Source organism: Hylobates moloch, unplaced genomic scaffold, assembly GCF_009828535.3.
Source record: "Hylobates moloch isolate HMO894 unplaced genomic scaffold, HMol_V3 SCAFFOLD_18, whole genome shotgun sequence".
Lineage (NCBI taxonomy): Eukaryota > Metazoa > Chordata > Mammalia > Primates > Hylobatidae > Hylobates > Hylobates moloch.
The window spans coordinates 11,310,545-11,328,475 of record NW_026652293.1 but is presented as its reverse complement, the minus strand read 5'-3'; the positions used below and the strand labels follow the sequence as shown (position 1 = coordinate 11,328,475).

The 17,931-nt window shown below is 37.5% G+C and overlaps 1 protein-coding gene across 17 annotated transcripts in view; it reads left to right on the top strand.

The window, feature by feature from the left end:
• The window catches only part of PPP1R12B (protein phosphatase 1 regulatory subunit 12B), a 257,353-nt gene that overhangs the window by 115,190 nt on the left and 124,232 nt on the right, over nucleotides 1-17,931 (top strand). Inside the window, exon 15 of one of the 17 annotated variants that reach the window (XM_058430845.1) lies at nucleotides 5,727-5,842. The exons of the other annotated variants lie outside the window; for them this stretch is intronic. Coding sequence (XP_058286828.1) covers nucleotides 5,727-5,763 — 37 coding nt within the window. The 3' untranslated portion in view covers nucleotides 5,764-5,842. Of the gene's footprint in view, nucleotides 1-5,726; nucleotides 5,843-17,931 lie in introns of those variants that run through there. 17 annotated transcript variants of the gene reach the window in all.

Here is a 17,931-nt window from a genome sequence, read left to right as displayed (position 1 = left end):
TCAATATTGTGTTAAAAACTGTGAGTATCATAAAAAAGGGACATGCCCTAGGTGCTGTCATGATCTAAGACATCAAATGTACACATAGTAAGGCATGAGTGTATATTAAGGAATAATATATCCTTTAGAGCAAAATTGTGTTTAGGTAGGTATATTAAGAGTTCAGCGAAGATGAATGGTGTAGGATGGAGTAGTCAGAAGGGGCTTCATGGAGCCAGAGGAGATTGAGTTGGCCTTTAAGTATATGAAAGGTTTAAATGCTGTAAGAGAATTAATGTTTTTGAAAACTTACTATATGCCAAGTACCCTGTTAGATGCATTTAATCTTTGTAACTTTGTCAGATAAGTAATATTCTTTTCTTAATACACGTAAGAGAATGCATTAAGGCTCAGCTAGGTTAAGGAATCTGTCCACAGTCACAGAATTTGTAATGAAAAGCCAGAATTCAAAACCAGGTATTTTGGACTTGGAGGCCCATGCTTGCTCTTCTACACCTCCAAGAAAATATGTCCAAGGGGTCAGTCTTCATTGGATATTTGTATACCATGAGCTTGGCAATATAAGCACAATGGTTAGAATCTCTTGATATTTATTTGAAGGGGATGTAGAACTTCTAGGAAATGAGTCTTTGTATAGGGAAATATCACTTCTGAAAGTGAAGCAAATTGAAAACTTGCTAGCCTCTCTGAAATCTAGATGGGAAATATGGTTTTTTTTGTTTTTATTTTTGTTTTGAGAACCAAATGAGAGGTTGTCTTATGGGTCATCTGGCTGTCCAGGGTTGGCTGAGGTTGCTGAATATAAGAAGCTTATCTTTGGGAGAGTTCCAGAGCCTTGGCCAGGCATATTTCTATTTTAATACGTATTTTTAAAAATGGAATTGGCTGACAGCAGTTACCTGAAGGCTTGTTTCTGATTCTTCTTTAAACAGTGATTTTTCTTGCTCTTCCTCAGAGTCTGTTAGATAATACCAGATAGTATACTGACCTAGCTTTTAAATTTATTTTTTCTAAGGAAATCTAGTCTTCTAACCTGATAAAGGGAACTAGAGTATGATTCATAGTCCTTGCGCATTTGTGCTGAAAATGGCTCATTAATCATTGACATGTAAATAAAATATAGTAATAGCTCAAGAATCCTTTGAGAACTAAATTTCTTTATAATGAAACTGACAGTGTTTAATAGAACACTTAGCATGCAAAATTCATAAACACTGGGAAGCAAAACTGCAAGCTTAGCTCTATCTATTACAAAAATACACCTGCACAATGATTTTATTTGTCCTTGACAGTTGTTTATTTTTCCTGTCTTAATAGGATTCACCTTTGACCCTGCACTGCTCTCTAGGGTTACCGTATCTCACTCTTCCTTTCACTGTTAGTCTTGAAACAGTCTTCCAATTTCACTTTATCCATTTCCTGGCCTTCTATTCACTGTTCAACATATTGAAATAGAAATCCTGCCCCACCCCCCAATCCAGTGAATTTTTTCTGGCAAAGGGCCCTGTAAACTTCCTAATTACTAAATTCCTTAGTCACTTCATCTTTTACCTTGAATCCTGGCAGTAATTTATAATGTTGACTATTGCCTTCCTAAATTTTTATTCTGCCATAACCTCTCTGATATTATTCTTTCCTGGCTCACTTCTACCTTTTCTGATTGCTCCTCCTTTGTGTTCTTTTTAGCCCTTTTTTTTCTGTAAACACCTTAGGTATTGTTCCTTAGGCTTCCTTCTTCTCTCTCCTTAGGACTCTCCCTAGCTGACCTCATCCACTCTGATTGCTGCAGCTAGCACTCAGATCTCTATCTCCAGCTCAAACTTATTTGCAGAAGTTCATTGTACTACATGTAAAGGACTTACTTAGGACAGTGCCTAACTTCATGTGGGCACTCCATAACAATAGCCATTTCTGGCTGTTACTTTATCTCCTTATTTTTTATTTCCTTTATTTATCTATTTTAAGTATTGTTATAGGCATGTATTTCTGTAAGGATTCTCAAGTCCTCTTTAGAAAGAGGGAATAAGCAAACAGGTAAACCAAATCTTTTTTTCCTCTAGCCTTTTTTTTTTTTAATTATTATACTTCAGGTTTTAGGGTACATGTGCACAATGTGCAGGTTTGTTACATATGTATCCATGTGCCATGTTGGTTTGCTGCACCCATTAACTCATCATTTAGCATTAGGTATATCTCCTAATGCTGTCCCTCCCCCCTCCCTCCACCCCACAACAGTCCCTGGAGTGTGATGTTCCCCTTCCTGTGTCCATGAGTTCTCATTGTTCAATTCCCACCTATGAGTGAGAACATGCGGTGTTTGGTTTTTTGTCCCTGCGATAGTTTACTGAGAATGATGGTTTCCAGTTTCATCCATGTCCCTACAAAGGACATGAACTCATCATTTTTTATGGCTGCACAGTATTCCATGGTGTATATATGCCACATTTTCTTAATCCAGTCTATCATTGTTGGACATTTGGGTTGGTTCCAAGTCTTTGCTATTGTGAATCCTCTAGCCTTAAAAAGGCAAGAGAAAGTCTTTGTTCTCACTTTTTTTTTTTAGAAATCTCTTTGCTAATTGTCTTACATGTCACCCAACTGAGAACTTGGAAATCAAACTAGAAGGCTTTTCATTCTTTACTTCTCATATTTAGTCTGTCACCAAGTCTTGTCTGTCATTCTCCTTAAGAATCCTTCAATTCCATCCTCTCCTCTCTTTCTGTTAACTCAGGCCCTTCTAACTGGGCCTTCCTCTCCCCTGCCCCAACCCACCATTCCACCATCTACAGTGCAGCATTAGTGATCTTTCTTATATGCGAATCTTATCCAGTCACTGTCTCCTGCTTAAAATCTGAGAATGGTCCTGCAAGCAATGTTGTCCTCCCTTGTTTTCTAGGAAGTCTCTTTTTATTATGATTATTATACTTTAAGTTTTAGGGTACATGTGCACAACGTGCAGGTTTGTTACATATGTATACATGTGCCATGTTGGTGTGCTGCACCCATTAACTCGTCATTTAGCATTAGGTATATCTCCTAATGCTATCCCTGCCCCCTTCCCCCACCCCACAACAGTCCCCGGTGTGTGATGTTCCCCTTCCTGTGTCCATGTGTTCTCATTGTTTAGTTCCCACCTATGAGTGAGAACATGCGGTGTTTGGTTTTTTGTCCTTGCGATAGTTTGCTGAGAATGATGATTTCCAGCTTCATCCATGTCCCTACAAAGGACATGAACTCATCCTTTTTTATGGCTGCACAGTATTCCGTGGTGTATATGTGCCACATTTTCTTAATCCAGCCTATCGTTGTTGGACATTTAGGTTGGTTCCAAGTCTTTGCTATTGTGAACAGTGCCGCAATAAACATACGTGTGCATGTGTCTTTATAGCAGCATGATTTATAATCCTTTGGGTATATACCCAGTAATGGGATGGCTGGGTCAAATGGTATTTCTAGTTCTAGATCCCTGAGGGATCACCACACCGACTTCCACAATGGTTGAACTAGTTTACAGTCCCACCAACAGTGTAAAAGTGTTCCTATTTCTCCACATCCTCTCCAGCACCTGTTGTTTCCTGACTTTTTAATGATCGCCATTCTAACTGGTGTGAGATGGTATCTCATTGTGGTTTTTATTTGCATTTCTCTGATGGCCAGTGGTGATGAGCATTTTTTCATGTGTTTTTTGGCTGCATAAATGTCTTCTTTTGAGAAGTGTCTGTTCATATCCTTCGCCCACTTTTTGATGGGGTTGTTTGTTTTTTTCTTGTAAATTTGTTTGAGTTCATTGTAGATTCTGGATATTAGCCCTTTGTCAGATGAGTAGGTTGCAAAAATTTTCTCCCATTCTGTAGGTTGCCTGTTCACTCTGATGGTGGTGTCTTTTGCTGTGCAGAAGCTCTTTAGTTTAATTAGATCCCATTTGTCAATTTTGGCTTCTGTTGCCATTGCTTTTGGTGTTTTAGACATGAAGTCCTTGCCCATGCCTATGTCCTGAATGGTATTGCCTAGGTTTTCTTCTAGGGTTTTTATGGTTTTAGGTCTAACATGTAAGTCTTTAATCCATCTCGAATTAATTTTTGTATAAGGTGTAAGGAAGGGATCCAGTTTCAGCTTTCTACATATGGCTAGCCAGTTGTTTTCTAGGAAGTCTCTTATTCTCTTTAGATTCTGCCCAGATCACCCCCTTGCAACATTTTATTTCTGATACTCCTCAGATTTCCTCTCCAGAGCTATCTCTTTGTGGCAATTTTTGTCTTAAATTTTAATTATCAGTACTTAATATGTCCAACTCCCTTACAAGATCTTGCTTCAGAACAGAGCATTTGGAATAGGTAAAGAAGGGTAAAGTGGTGGCTGGGCAGGGTGGCTCATGCCTGTAATCCCAGCACTTTGGGAGGCTGAGGCGGGCGGATCACCTGAGGTCAGGAGTTTGAGACCAGCCTGGCCAACATGGTGAAATCCCATCTCTACTAAAAATACAAAAAATTAGCCAGGCATGGTGACACTCGCCTGTAGTCCTAACTACTCGAGAGGCTGAGTCGTTTGAACCCAGGAGGCAGAGGTTGCAGTGACCACTGCACTCCAGCCTGGGTGACAGAGCAAGACTCTGTCTCAAAAAAAAGAAAAGAAAGGTAAAATGGGAAACTGGTTGAATAGAATGAACAAAATGAGCGCATGAACCAATACACTATTGACCAAACTTTAAAAATGGTAAATAAACATGTAGGGAATTAGAGTCAACCCTAAAACAAAACTGAATAGCTCAGATTCTGAATTTCATCCATAACCTTAAGTCAGTTCAATAATTGTTTTAGAGTACCTAATAAAGGGTGGGCATAATGCTAAATTTTAATGATGTAATGATAAAGAGTAGTCCCTACCTTCCTAGAACTTCGAGAATGGTGGTTAGTTGTGGGTAGAATAGCACTTTTTTTGTTATAATCTACAGTTTAGCATAGTGGCCAACATCTGACTTAATGAAAGATGGTTTCTTAACCATCTTAAATATTAATTATTGGTTTACGTATTACTTTCTAGTGTAAGAGAAAGTCAATGTGTTTCTTCAACAGTGAGTTTTAAAAATAACTATTGGGTACTAGGCTTAGTACCTGCGTAATGAAATAATCTGTACAACAAACTCAGTGACATGAGTTTACCTATATAAATAAATAAAAATAAAAGTTAAAAAAATTTTCCTTAGGCTAGGACTGGGGTGACTACCAAGTAGCATGAGTGAGTTTTGGAGGGTGACAGAATTGTTCTGTATCTTGATTACAGTGATGGTTATGAGACTTTATGCATTTGTCAAAACTCGAACTCACAGACCTATATGCTAAAAAGAGCAAATTTTACCATATGTAAACTTACTCAGGAAACCTCACTCAAAAAAGAAAAAAAAAATATGCACCGAGTCTTAAAGGAATTTGATTCATCTGCAAAGTAGGGTAACTGGAAAGTGAAAATAATAGACTTATTTTAGAGGCTTTCTCTGAAGATAAATCTAATTTAGGTCTTTTAGGGAGTTCTTTCTTTCTAGATCCTTCCCTTCATAATCTGAGCTAATGGAAAGTTCAGAAATCCCTGAAATTGCTAGCCAAATTTTGTGTATACGTTAAGTGTTTTTTAGGGGTAGGAGATTACATTTCTTATCTGGTTGTTAAAGATGGGTTAGATTTCAGTAAAGGTTAAGAACCGCAGATCTAAGAGCTTTTCTGCTTCCCCAGATACCCCCTTTTTCCCCATTGGAGGCCATCCCAGTGATGACAGGAGCTGGAGACCGATTTCTAGGAGTTGGTGAGAATGGAGGAGTCTGTGAATCTACTGTTGGTAATACAGAGAGCCCACCTATGCTAACACAGGTCTTTTCCTGATTGCCTCCTTACGCAAGCTAGAACTCCTTTTTCTACCACTTCTGACCTCTGTTCTCTCTCTTTGCCCCCTATGGCCGACCAATTTTTCTCTGGCATATTTAGCTTCCTTTAGTATTTAGCATATACTGAGGAGTACCTGTGCTTTCTATATCACTATCAACTATGGTAATAAAAAAAAAGTGTGAAATACAAATACATCTCTTTTATGTATATCTTACTGTTTGGAACAGTCCTTTAAATATTAATGATCATTTTTCAAAGTTAAAAGTTTCTAACCTTAACTTTTAAAAAGTTTACAAAATTTCCCACAGTAACTGTAAGAAAATAAAAATTGCCCGTATTCTCACCATCAGCAGTATCACTGCTAACATCTTTATATATTTTATTTATTCTGAGATCATGCTGTATATGGTTTTTTCTTTTAAAAAAATTATTGGCCAGCTGCAGTGGCTTATGCCTGTAATACTAGCACTTTGGGAGGCAGAGGTGGGAGGATCACTTGCACTCAGGAGTTCGAGACAAGCCTGGGCAACATAGTGAGACCTCATCTCTACAGAGAATTATAAAGAAAAAAAAAAATTTAGCCAGGCGTGGTAGCCTGTGCCTCTAATCCCAGCTACTCAAGTGGCTGATGTGGGAGGATCACTTGAGCCCAGGAGGTCGAGGCTGTAGTGAGCTATGATCATGCCAGCTGTACTCCAGCCTGGGTGGCAGAGCAAGACCTCATCTCAAAAAAAAAAAAAAAAAAAAAAATGAAAACAAAAAGTTATTAAATATCACAAACACCCAATCTCTCCATCTTCTGGTCTGATCAAATCCCAATATTTTGCCATATTTGCTTCAGTTATTAAGAATAAAATATAGTTAAGCCCCTGTGTATCTTTCCTCAGTCTCATCCCTTGACTCTCCCTAAAATTAATCACTATCCTGAATTTGCTATTTATCATTCTCAGATTTTTATCACTATTATTTTTCATTTGCATACTTATATAATTCTTTTACATGTTTTAATACTTTATATAAATAGTATAATCTGCACACATCATTCTGAAACTTGCTCTTGTCACTTAGCATTCTGTTTGTTCATTCTAAATGCTTATTTTAGTCCATTGTACAATATACCACAGTTTGTTTTTGTTTTTTTTCCTGTGCTGATGGACATTTAGGTATTTAGATCTTTTTTTTCTTCCCCTAATACTAATGATGCTGCCGTTTACATTCTTGTTCATGTTTCTTGACACAAACGTGCAAGACTTTCTCAACAGTATTTATTTCCAAATGGAATTTCCGGGTCTATAGGGTAAGTGCATCTTCACTGGACACTGCCTGATTGCTCTCATCTTTACTCTCACCAGCAATGTACGTGAGTTTCTAATTCTTTACAACTAGGTTAGACTTGAAATGATTTTTTTTTTTTTATTTTGCTGCTGCTTTTTTGGTAATCTAAGGAAGATGAAATCATTTCTCATTTTAATTTGCATTTTTTTATTACTAGTGAAACAATATTTTCTCTTATGTTTATATGGTTTTCTGGTTTCCTTTTTTGTGAATTTCCTGATTATGTATTTTGTTGATTTTGTTGTTGTCATTAGGTTGGTTCTTTTTTAAAAAATGGGTAAAAGTTTTTTATATATTCCAGATATGAATATTTTGGAACTTATGTGTATATAGTACTTTTTAGTTTGTCTTTTAATGTCTATAATATTTTATCATATGAATGTTCTTTATTTAACCATTCCCCTTATTGTTTGATATATAGGTTATTTCCATATACATTTTGTGTGTTTAATTTCTTGGGCTATCTTGTTAAAAAAAAATGAGTGGTGGTGCTGAATTTGTCTTGGTCTACTTTGTAGTAAATGATAAATATTTGAGACAGTTGGCCAGGTCCAGCTGGTATAGCTGATGTATGTGAAATAAAGCAGCACTCACTGGCCTTGTTGGTGCTTGAATCTGCCATTCTTACCATCAGTAACACTTGTTCTGACCAGTGAACTAATTGTAGAGTGACCTACGTAAGTAAAAACATTGTCATTGTGAAAGTGGCTTTGGCACTTGCGGTTGGCATGTTTTTAATGGAACAAATGTTCAGATGGAAAAGAATTCAAGATGATATAGTAGTTATCTAAGGTAGGTCACAGAAACACCAGACTCACGCTTTCTCTAAAGCAAAAGGACTTCTCTGAGCCATAGCTTGGTGATATATAACTTAGCGTCTAGAGCAGGGATCAGCAAATTTTTTCTGCAAAGGACCAGATAGTAAATATTTTAGACTTTTCAAGCCACATGGTTTCTGTTGCAGCTGCTCCCTTCTGCTGGTGTAGCACAGCAAGCAGTAGTTACACAGCCTTGCCCATTCATTTATGTGTTGTCTGTGACTGCTTTGGCCTCACAACAGAGCTGTTGAGTAGGTCTGCAAAACCTAAAAGATTTACTGTTTGGCCCTTTACAGACAAAATTTGCCGACTTCAACCCCTGCAAACTCAGCACTCTTGACATTTGGGGCCAGTTAATTATAGGTCTAGATTCAAGAAATGCTTAGTTTGACTGAGGGAAATTCTTTCTTAAAAAATTCTTAATGGAATTGTAGCTTTGATGCATTGCTTAAACGTCAGCTGTGATCTCAGTGTCAAATTAGAGAGGCCAAAAATGACACATGAGCATTTGAATGCAGTTGTCCTAAACTATGAAATCAGATCATATTTTGATATGTGACACATACTAGATCTAGAAATCTTCCTGATCTGTAGCTAGCAGCTTATCAAATTGAGTGGTATGCACACTCTTTGTCTAGGTTTAACCCATTTATAGCAGATATGAAATTTGTTCCTGCATTTCTGTGTGTCAGGTGTGCCTTTTTTAATCTATCTCTCTTCACAGCTGTTGGCATTTGCCAGCTGGCTATGCCTGAGCCTCAAGTGAGGCAGTATTTACAGCTCGGTTGGATAGATGCAGCATCTAGGGTAGCTCAAGGGCAGATGAAATAGGATCCAGAATGAGAATGCTGCATTTCTCTTTGCTCTGTCTTCTTTCACATGAGGAAGAATTTCTCTCTCTCCCCTCCCTGTCAAATGAGAAGTAGTATTGATTGGTTTGGTACGGTGTATAAAACATGCATCTAATGGAATGTTATTTTGGGAACTATTAGCAGCATTGGCTCTGCCGAGGCCCAAGATTTTGCCTTCTTTCCCTTTTCTCCTCCCCTTCCTTCTCCTCCTCCTTAGTAGCAGTTCCTTAGCAAATTGCAAGCTTTGCCTCTGGCTTGCTGTATAGCAGTGGCAGTGCAAGCCTTTTCCAGTTTCCAAGGGAGACCGGGTGCTGAGACTGCAGTCTTTCCCAGCAGCCACTTACCTTTCTTGCATTCGTTTCCACACATCTCTTGACCTTCATTCTGCTATGCAGGCCTGCTCGAGGAGGTAACAGCCTGTTTTCTTGGAGCTCTCTTTGTCAAAGGGGGCAGAGGGAAAGTAGGGTGGTACAGGGAAAGGCGTACAGAGACAGCAGAGTATAAATGCCGCAATTGGGAAAAAGTAGCTCTAAAGTGTGCTGTATCTGTGAGCTTGTTCCTATTTGCTATATCTATAGAACTATTGTAAAGGTGGGAACCCCAGCACTATATCGTACTACTTAAAGTACCACATATAAAAATGTAAGATTACTGTAATACTGCCTCCAGGAAGCATAGGAGAAAAATGAGAACTTTGAGAAGAAAATGGAATCAATTGCTTTTAAACTTAGCTGACTAACAAATTGCATTTTTTGTTGTTGTTTTTTTTTTTTTTTTTTTTTTGAGACAGAGTCCCACTCTTGTCGCCCAGGCTGCAGTGCAGTGGTGCGATCTCACTGCAACCTCTACCTCCCAGGTTCAAGTGATTCTCTTGCCTCAGCCTCCCCGGTAGCTAGGATTACAGGTGTAGGCCACTATGCAATTTTTTCTGTTTTTAGTAGAGACATGGTTTCACTGTGTTGGCTATAATGATCTCAAACTCCTGGCCTCAGGTAATCCGCCCGCCTTGGCCTCCTAAAATGCTGGAATTATAGGCATGAGCTACCATGCCCAGCCACAAATTGCGTTCTTGATGAAATTTTGTTAAGTTTATGAGTTGGATCTGGTTTTCAGGTTTGAGGAGAGGGCTTGATAATATTGTCTTTTAATTGGATTCTCGGGACTTCTAGAGCTGTGATGTGCAGTATGGTAATCAGTAGCCATGTGTGGCTACTCAAATTTAAATAATTAAAATTAAATTTAAAATTTAGTTCCTCTTTTAACTGCTCAGTGACCACATGTGACTAGTGGCAACCATATTGGGCTGTGCAGGTATACAACATTTCCATTATCACACACAGTTCTGTTGGTCAGTACTAAAGAAAGTAACCTATGAAATATAAGAAATGTAGTATTTGGCCAGACTGAGAATAGACATTTCGTGAGGAGACTTAGAGGCCGTTTGTTCAGAATCAGTATAAATATGGATTCACCATGGTTTAAAGCTAAATGGGATCTTTAAAATTTTAGATTTACCCCTTTGTTTTACAGATGAAGAAACTAGAGTTCCAAGAGATTAAGTGATTCTCTTAAGATCAAACAAGTAATTAATGGCAGAGCTAAAACTAGAACCCAGGTGCCTGTTCTTTCTATTGTACCATAGTATTAGCCTGTCCTTCCCAATTAGGAACAGCAAGGAAAATTTGAACTTAAATTTACCTCATAGGGTCCTAGCAACTGTAGAGTCAACTGCATCCTCCAAAGAAGAATTTATTCCTAATGTTTTTAACGTTTATAGTTTGTACATGGCAGTCTTATAGCATGTTGATGGAAATTTCTGGAAATGTAAAAATCATACTTTCCCAAGAATGGAGTATTGATTATGACAGACTTTTGGGAAATGTTAGGGGATGCTAGGAGAAGTTTAATGCAAGACATTGTTATCCATTAGTTCCCGATATTGCAGGATTTGCTAGAAGAAATGTCTTGCTACATAAATCCACATAGCTAGAATACCATGGTACTGAGTGGAGGAAACAGTGTTCATTGTGGTGCAATATAAGAAAAGCTATACCTGAAGCAGGAGAACATGGTTAAAATCCCTTTAGGTATATAACATTGTTACTTTGGGTGTTTTAGCATCTCCTTAGGCCTTTATTGACTCATCTGTAAAATAGGAATACATTTTTTGTGTCTACCTGAAGTCTTAGAATTAGATCAAATGACATCTTGAATTCATAAAGTCTGTAGGCATAGGTCTGTGATTCCCATGACCCCCCTAAGTCTGTCCCCCTGCCCCTGCCCCTAGTAGCTGTCCATATGTACTTCCAGGTTGATATCAAAGAAGGCTTTTTTGGGATCTCTGAAGAACTTTTATCAATGTAATCTTATGTTAATACACAGGACATTGGCTGGGCATGGTGGCTCATGCCTGTAATCCTAGCACTTTGAGAGGCTGAGCCGGGCAGATCACCTGAGGTCAGGAGTTCGAGACCAGTCTTGCCAACATGGTGAAACTCTGTCTTTTCTTACTAAAAAATGTAAAAACTAGCTGAGTGTGGTGGCATGCGCCTGTAGTACCAGCTACTAGGGAGGCTGAGGCGGGAGGATTGCTTGAACCCAGGAGGCAGAGGTTGCATTGAGCCCGAGATCGTGCCACTGCACTCTAGCTTGGGCAACAGAGTGAGACTCTGTCTCAAAAAAAAAGATATAGTTCAACAAATGATAAACTATCTTATAAGACCATTAGATATTATGTAATTAATGACCACAGCATCCTCAGTGGTCAGTATTAGACATATACTATAAAATATTTATATAGCATGTCTTTAATTATGTTTTTATATATTATAAGCTATATAATATATAAATATAGTAAATTTCTATGGCCGGGCTGTGGTGGCTTACCCTGTAATCCCATCACTTTGGGAGGCTGAGGCAGGGGATCACTTGAGGTCAGGAGTTTGACACCAGCCTGGCCAATGTGGTGGAAACCCCGCTCTACTAAAAATACCAAAATTAGCTGGGCCTGGTGGCACATGCCTGTAGTTTCAGCTACTCGGGAGGCTGAGGCAGGAGAATCGCTTGAACCTGGAAGGCAGAGGTTGCAGTGAGCCGAGATCATGCCACTGCACTCCAGCCTGGGTGACGGAGCAAGACTCTGTCTCAAAAAAAAAAAAAAAAAAAAAAAAATTTAATAAGACATATACTATAAGAGACATCTATAAAACCTGTATACTCAACTTAGTTCCTTTCCTGTTTGGAGTGAACATGTTTAAATACCATTCTCTCCTCAACAGATTTTAGGTATAGGACTCTAAAGCTACTTCAAAACCCAATTTCCCATTGGATTCCAGACAAAATTTATTTTGTTATCATTCTAGAGAAAGCAGCGTTGTTCTCTCCTTGGAAATTATGGTTATTTCTTTTTTCATTCTTCTACTTGGAGTAGTTTTATTTTACTTAGGTAACCCTATGAACCTTCATGGAGAATATTTCAAGGGACTTAAGTCCTCTTCCAAATGAGTTAGCCCTACCTGGTAAAAATAATTAAGGGGAACTCTTTGATTAAGATGTGATGAATATTGTAGCACACCTATCCTTTCTTTATTTTCCAAATTATTACTGATGAGCTTTTAATATGACAATGAAAATAATGTAGTAGTAAGAGTGTTGGTCATGATGATAGTAGTTCTGGTCATGGTAGTAGCAGCAAACCTGTGCCAGGTTCTATTCTAAGTGCCTTACATGGGTTTGCATTTAATCTTCACAACTCTATTAATATATCTGTATGTATCTATTACAACTGCTCATATCTTCATTGTATAAGAAACTTGGGTATAGAGTGCTTAAATAATCACCTACCAAGTAAGTTGAGAAGCCATTGTACAAACCCAGGCAGTATGATTTTTATGCCAGGGTACTTTATCACTGTGCTATACATGTCAAAAGATAGTTTAGGTCTTTTATTATTATTTATTGTGACTTTTAAAATATTCACTGGTGATTTGCTGGATGTTTTGCACAACTTCCTTTTTCTTTTTCTTTTCTTTTTTTTTTTTTTTGAAACAGGCTTTCACTCTGTCACCTTGGGCTAGAGTGCAGTGGTGCAATCATGGCTCACTGCAGCCTTGACTTCCTGGGCTCAAGCAATTCTCCCAAAACAACTTCTTAAGGCAGAATTTGTCCATTTATAGTGTGTGAAGGGGCAGTATAAACTTTAGAGGCCAAGTACGAAGTATATCTGTGAAGTCATGCTTAATTCTCCGTAATCAATTATTTGAATGCCACTGATTGCGTAATCGCAATATCATAACAAATACAAAGAAAAATTCTTCCTGCCCTCTAGGAAACATAGTAGATAGAGATGGTAATAAGAGGACTTTGGCATCTGAATTCCTTCCCATGCTACTAAACTGTGAGTGTTAGCCTAGTTTTTTCCGGATGCCAGAAGGCGAGGGGATAGATGAGAAGCCATGGCTTTCATTATTTTTATTTCTGTCTTATGAGACTATATCTGTCTTCTTTGCATAGCAATGAAGAATCCTGTAGCATTCAGATTCATGGATGGCTGCAATGCATCTCCAAAAAATCAAGGAGTGTGGAGTGTGAGCTTGCTCTACATAGGGGTCAGCAATATTTTTCTATAAAGGGCCAGATAGTGATTATTTTGGCCTTTGCAGGCCATGTTGTCTCTGTTGCAGTTACTAAACTCTGCTCTCTGATTCCAATAAAACTTTATTTACAAAAATGTTGCAGGCCAGATTTGGCCCGAGATCATAGTTTGCTGACCAGCTGGTCTAGATTTTAGAAAGTGTTACAGAAGGACTTAGTCTCTACTGAAAACGTAGTATGTCCTCAACGCAGCTGTAAGTTAGGCACATTACTTCTGTGATCTTTGGAATGCCCATCTGAGATAAAGAAAAATGAATGAAAATGTTTCTTCAAAAACATTTACAGTTCAAGTCCTGGAATTTATGGGTTTTGTTTTTATATATTTTTTCTTAAATAGTAAAACTCTCATATATTGACACAGGTTACAGAATAATATGTGTGATATTCATAGTACATAGTTTTTTATAGTTTTATAGTTTATAAAAAACTATATGTAGTTTGTATAGTATATATTTACATACAATCTGGACTTATATGCAGTAAAATAAAAATGAGATTATCTCCATGTGGTGGAATTTTAGTTGATTTTTGTTTTCATATTTTTGTCTGTTTTTTCCCCCTGGGAAAAAAGTAGTGTGATTTCACATGTGTGATTTCAAATATTTAAGATTTCAAGTCAGGTAAAATATTCCTGATCTTACCTACCAGGTTTTTACGAGCTCTGTTTCTCTCACTCAAAAAAACTCTCTAAAGTAGGCAGTAGGATAAGGGAGCTTGAGCCCCTTTTCTTTCACTGTGCCTTCTGTCCTGTATGCAAAGAAGAGATAAAGGTCAAGAATTCAGTATAATAGTGATACTGTATGTTTTGCAGGTAGAAATAACATGTGAGTAGGTTTGCTGGTAATCTAGACAGAACTTCATGGGAAGTTAGTTCTCACCAATTCCAGTATCTGGACTACAGCTTTAGTTTTGGGACTTAATTTTTTTAGTTCACTCAGAGGAGAGGAATATATTAAGGAAATATGCAAACCTACCAAACTATAGTATATTGACACATGTATTGGAATTCCAATTTACTAATTTACATTGAGGGAAAAATATGAGTATTAAAAACATTGCCTGGTTGGGAACTTCTGCTTCAGTCTGTGGCATATTTTGTTTTATGTAAAATCTCCCACTGAGAATAACTAGAAAAAACTGAATAAATATGAGAAAAAAGTTTTTGAAGGTACTTGAGAGTTACGAAGCAAGTGAGAACTTGAGGGATCAAGATCCTGGAGAGAAGGAAACCTTAAAAGGGTAAACCCAACATTTGGTTCTACTTTTCCCCTTGAGGTATTTGCTGATTAGTAAAGCAGTGGCTATGAGCCTGAGAAACTGAACAAGATTTTGGTAGTCTCATGGGACTCAGCGAATGATTGGAGTTCAGAAAGAGAGCCCAGCAGATACCCCAAACTTTGATTTAGAACCACTGAAGGGCTACATTGTAAGGGCTTACCAGAAATAGACCAGCCCTTGAAAAGACTGAAGCCTAGCTTCCAATCAGCTCAGTCTCAAAGTGGATTAAGGTACTTTGCCTTAGTCTCCTGGTTCTTAAAGTGTGGTCCCCAGACCAGCAGTATCATCTGAACTAATTAGGAATGCAGATTCTCAGACCCCTATGCCAGACCTGCTGAATCAGGACATCTGGTGGCATGGTACTCAGAAATTTGTATTGCATAAGCCCTCAAAGTGGTTCTGATACAAGTGAAAGTTTAAGAACCACTTCCTTAGCCTAACTGCTAGGGGGAAAAAATATCCTCTCTGAAGGGTAGCAACAACAGTCATGAGTTATCACTCACTACATTTTTTTATTAAATATGCCTGATGTTAATTTAAAAATTAGCATACATACCAAGAAATAAGAGTTACCAAAAGACCAAAAGAAAAAATAGACAATAGGAACAGGTCCAGATACTGATATTATCAGACATGGACTTTAAAATAATTGTGATTAATATGTTCCAGGAAATAGATAAGAAGTGGAGATTTTCACCAGAGAACTGCAGTCTGTTAAAAACAATCAAGTGGAAATTCTAGAAACAAAAAATCACTGATATCAAGAAACTCAGTTGGTGAGTTTGCAGTAGTAGACCAGCTAAAGAAGTGATTAGTGAACTGAAAGACTGGACAGTAGAAAATATCCAGAATGAAGCACAGAGAGATAAAAGGATGGAAAATACAGAAAAAGCATGATAAATCAGTAGAACGTGGCCAGTAAGGTCTAACATAAGTGATTGGAGTCCCAAGAGAAGACAGAAACTAGCTTCATTTTTCACAGAACACCGTTTTTACTTCAAAGCATTACTGATGGTCAAACAATGGTTATTCACACCTGAGTAATTTGGCAGACATTTTCTTGAAAATAAAGTCAACCCGTTGAGTATTTGTTACCCATTAAAAATTTAAACTTTCAAGCAGAAATTAGAATTTTAGAAAACTTATATGTCACCATGAGTAATATTATTGACAGCTTCCCAATACTTAAAGACTGTTCTAAGATCAAAGGTGATATTAAATAATTTATTTTTACTATTATTATATAATGTATTATGGTAATATTGGGAAGATCTGCTTAATGCAGCAATATTTTACAAATGCACCAATATTTTACAAATGACTAATGAAGATATGTTACAAAATCATGCATGACTAAGAAGATTCTTTGAAAGTACAAGATAGACCAAAAGATTTCAATGTAACAGAATATGAAAAATCTATTAATATGTTTTAGAGCAGTGTTCCGCAACCTTTTTGGCACCAGGGACTGGTTTTGTGGAAGACAATTTTTCCACAAACTGGTGGGGGCGTGGGGTGTGGGGGACAGTGATGGTTTTGGGTAAAACTGTTCTGCAGATCATCAGGCTTTAGTTAGATTCTCATAAGGCATGCACAACCTAGATTCCTGGCATGGGCAGCTCACGATAGGGTTCATGTCCCTATGAGAATCTAATGCCGCGGCTGATCTGACAGAGGGCAGAGCTCAGGCATCAATGCTCACTCGCTCACCTCCTGCGGTACAGCATGGTTCCCAACAGGCCACAGATTGGTACTGGTCTGCAGCCCGGGGTTTGGGGACCCCTGTTTTAGAGTACACATGGTAACTAATCACCACTTGTGTTGGTGTAGCATCAAAGAAAAATATCTCCCAATTATCTGAGAAAGCTATCACAATACTCCTCACTTTTCCAACTGTGTATTTGTGCAAGACTAGATAATCTTTATATATTTTAACCAAAACAATATATTGACTGCATAAGCAGATAAGAGGATCCCACTGTCTTCTATTAAGCCAACATTAAAGAAATTTATGAAAATGTAGAACAATGCCACTCTTCTAATTTTTTGTTTTGGAAGATATAGTTTTTTTAATAAAAAATAATATTGATGTTAAAATGTATTAGGGCGATTATTTTCATTTTTATTTTAAAATTTATTTGACACGTAACTACATATTTATGGAGGTACAGTTTGATGTTTTGATGCATATCTATGTTGTATAATGATCTAATCAGAGTAGTTAGTATATTCATCATCCATGCATTTATCATTTCCTTGTGGTAAGAACATTCAAAAGCATCTCTTTTACCTATTTTGTAATATACAATATTTTGCTGTTAACCATAGTCACCTTACTCTGCAATAGAACATCAGAATTTATTCCCCCTATCTAATTATAACTTTGAACCATAAACCAACCTCTCCCCATCCTTCTCTCACCTCTTCCCTCCCCAGTCTCTGGTAACTACTGTTCTACTCTCTGATTTTATGATATCAACTCCCCCCACCTTTTTTTGGATTGCACATATTAGTGAGATCATGCAGTATTTTTTTTTCTGTGTCTGGCTTATTTCACTTAACCTGATATCCTCCAGGTTCATCTGTGTTGTTGCAAATGACAAGATTTTATTCTTTTTTTTTAATGGATGGATACTGTTCCATTCTGGATATACACGTTTTCTTTACCCATTCTTCCATTTTTAAGGACTCAGTTTCATATTTTTGTTAACGTAAATAGTGCTGCCATAAACACGGTAATGCAGATAACTCTTCACTATACTAATTTCCTTTCCTTTGGATGTGTACACAGTAGTGGGATTGCTGAATCATATGGTAGTTCTGTTTTTAAGTTTTAAAGGAATCTCCACACTGTTTTCTACAATGGTTGTACTAGCTTACAGTCCAACCAACTTGTGTAAGTGTTCCCCTTTTCTTCACATCCGTGCCAAAACTGGTTTTCTTTTGTCTTTTTGATAATGATCATTCTAAGTGGTGTGAAATGGTACCTATTGTGGTTTTGATTTTCATTTCCCTGATGGTTTGTGATGTTGGCCATTTTTTCATATACTCATTAGCCATTTATATGACTTCTTTTGAGAAGTAAATGTCTGTTAAGGTCTTTTGCCCATTTTTAAAATC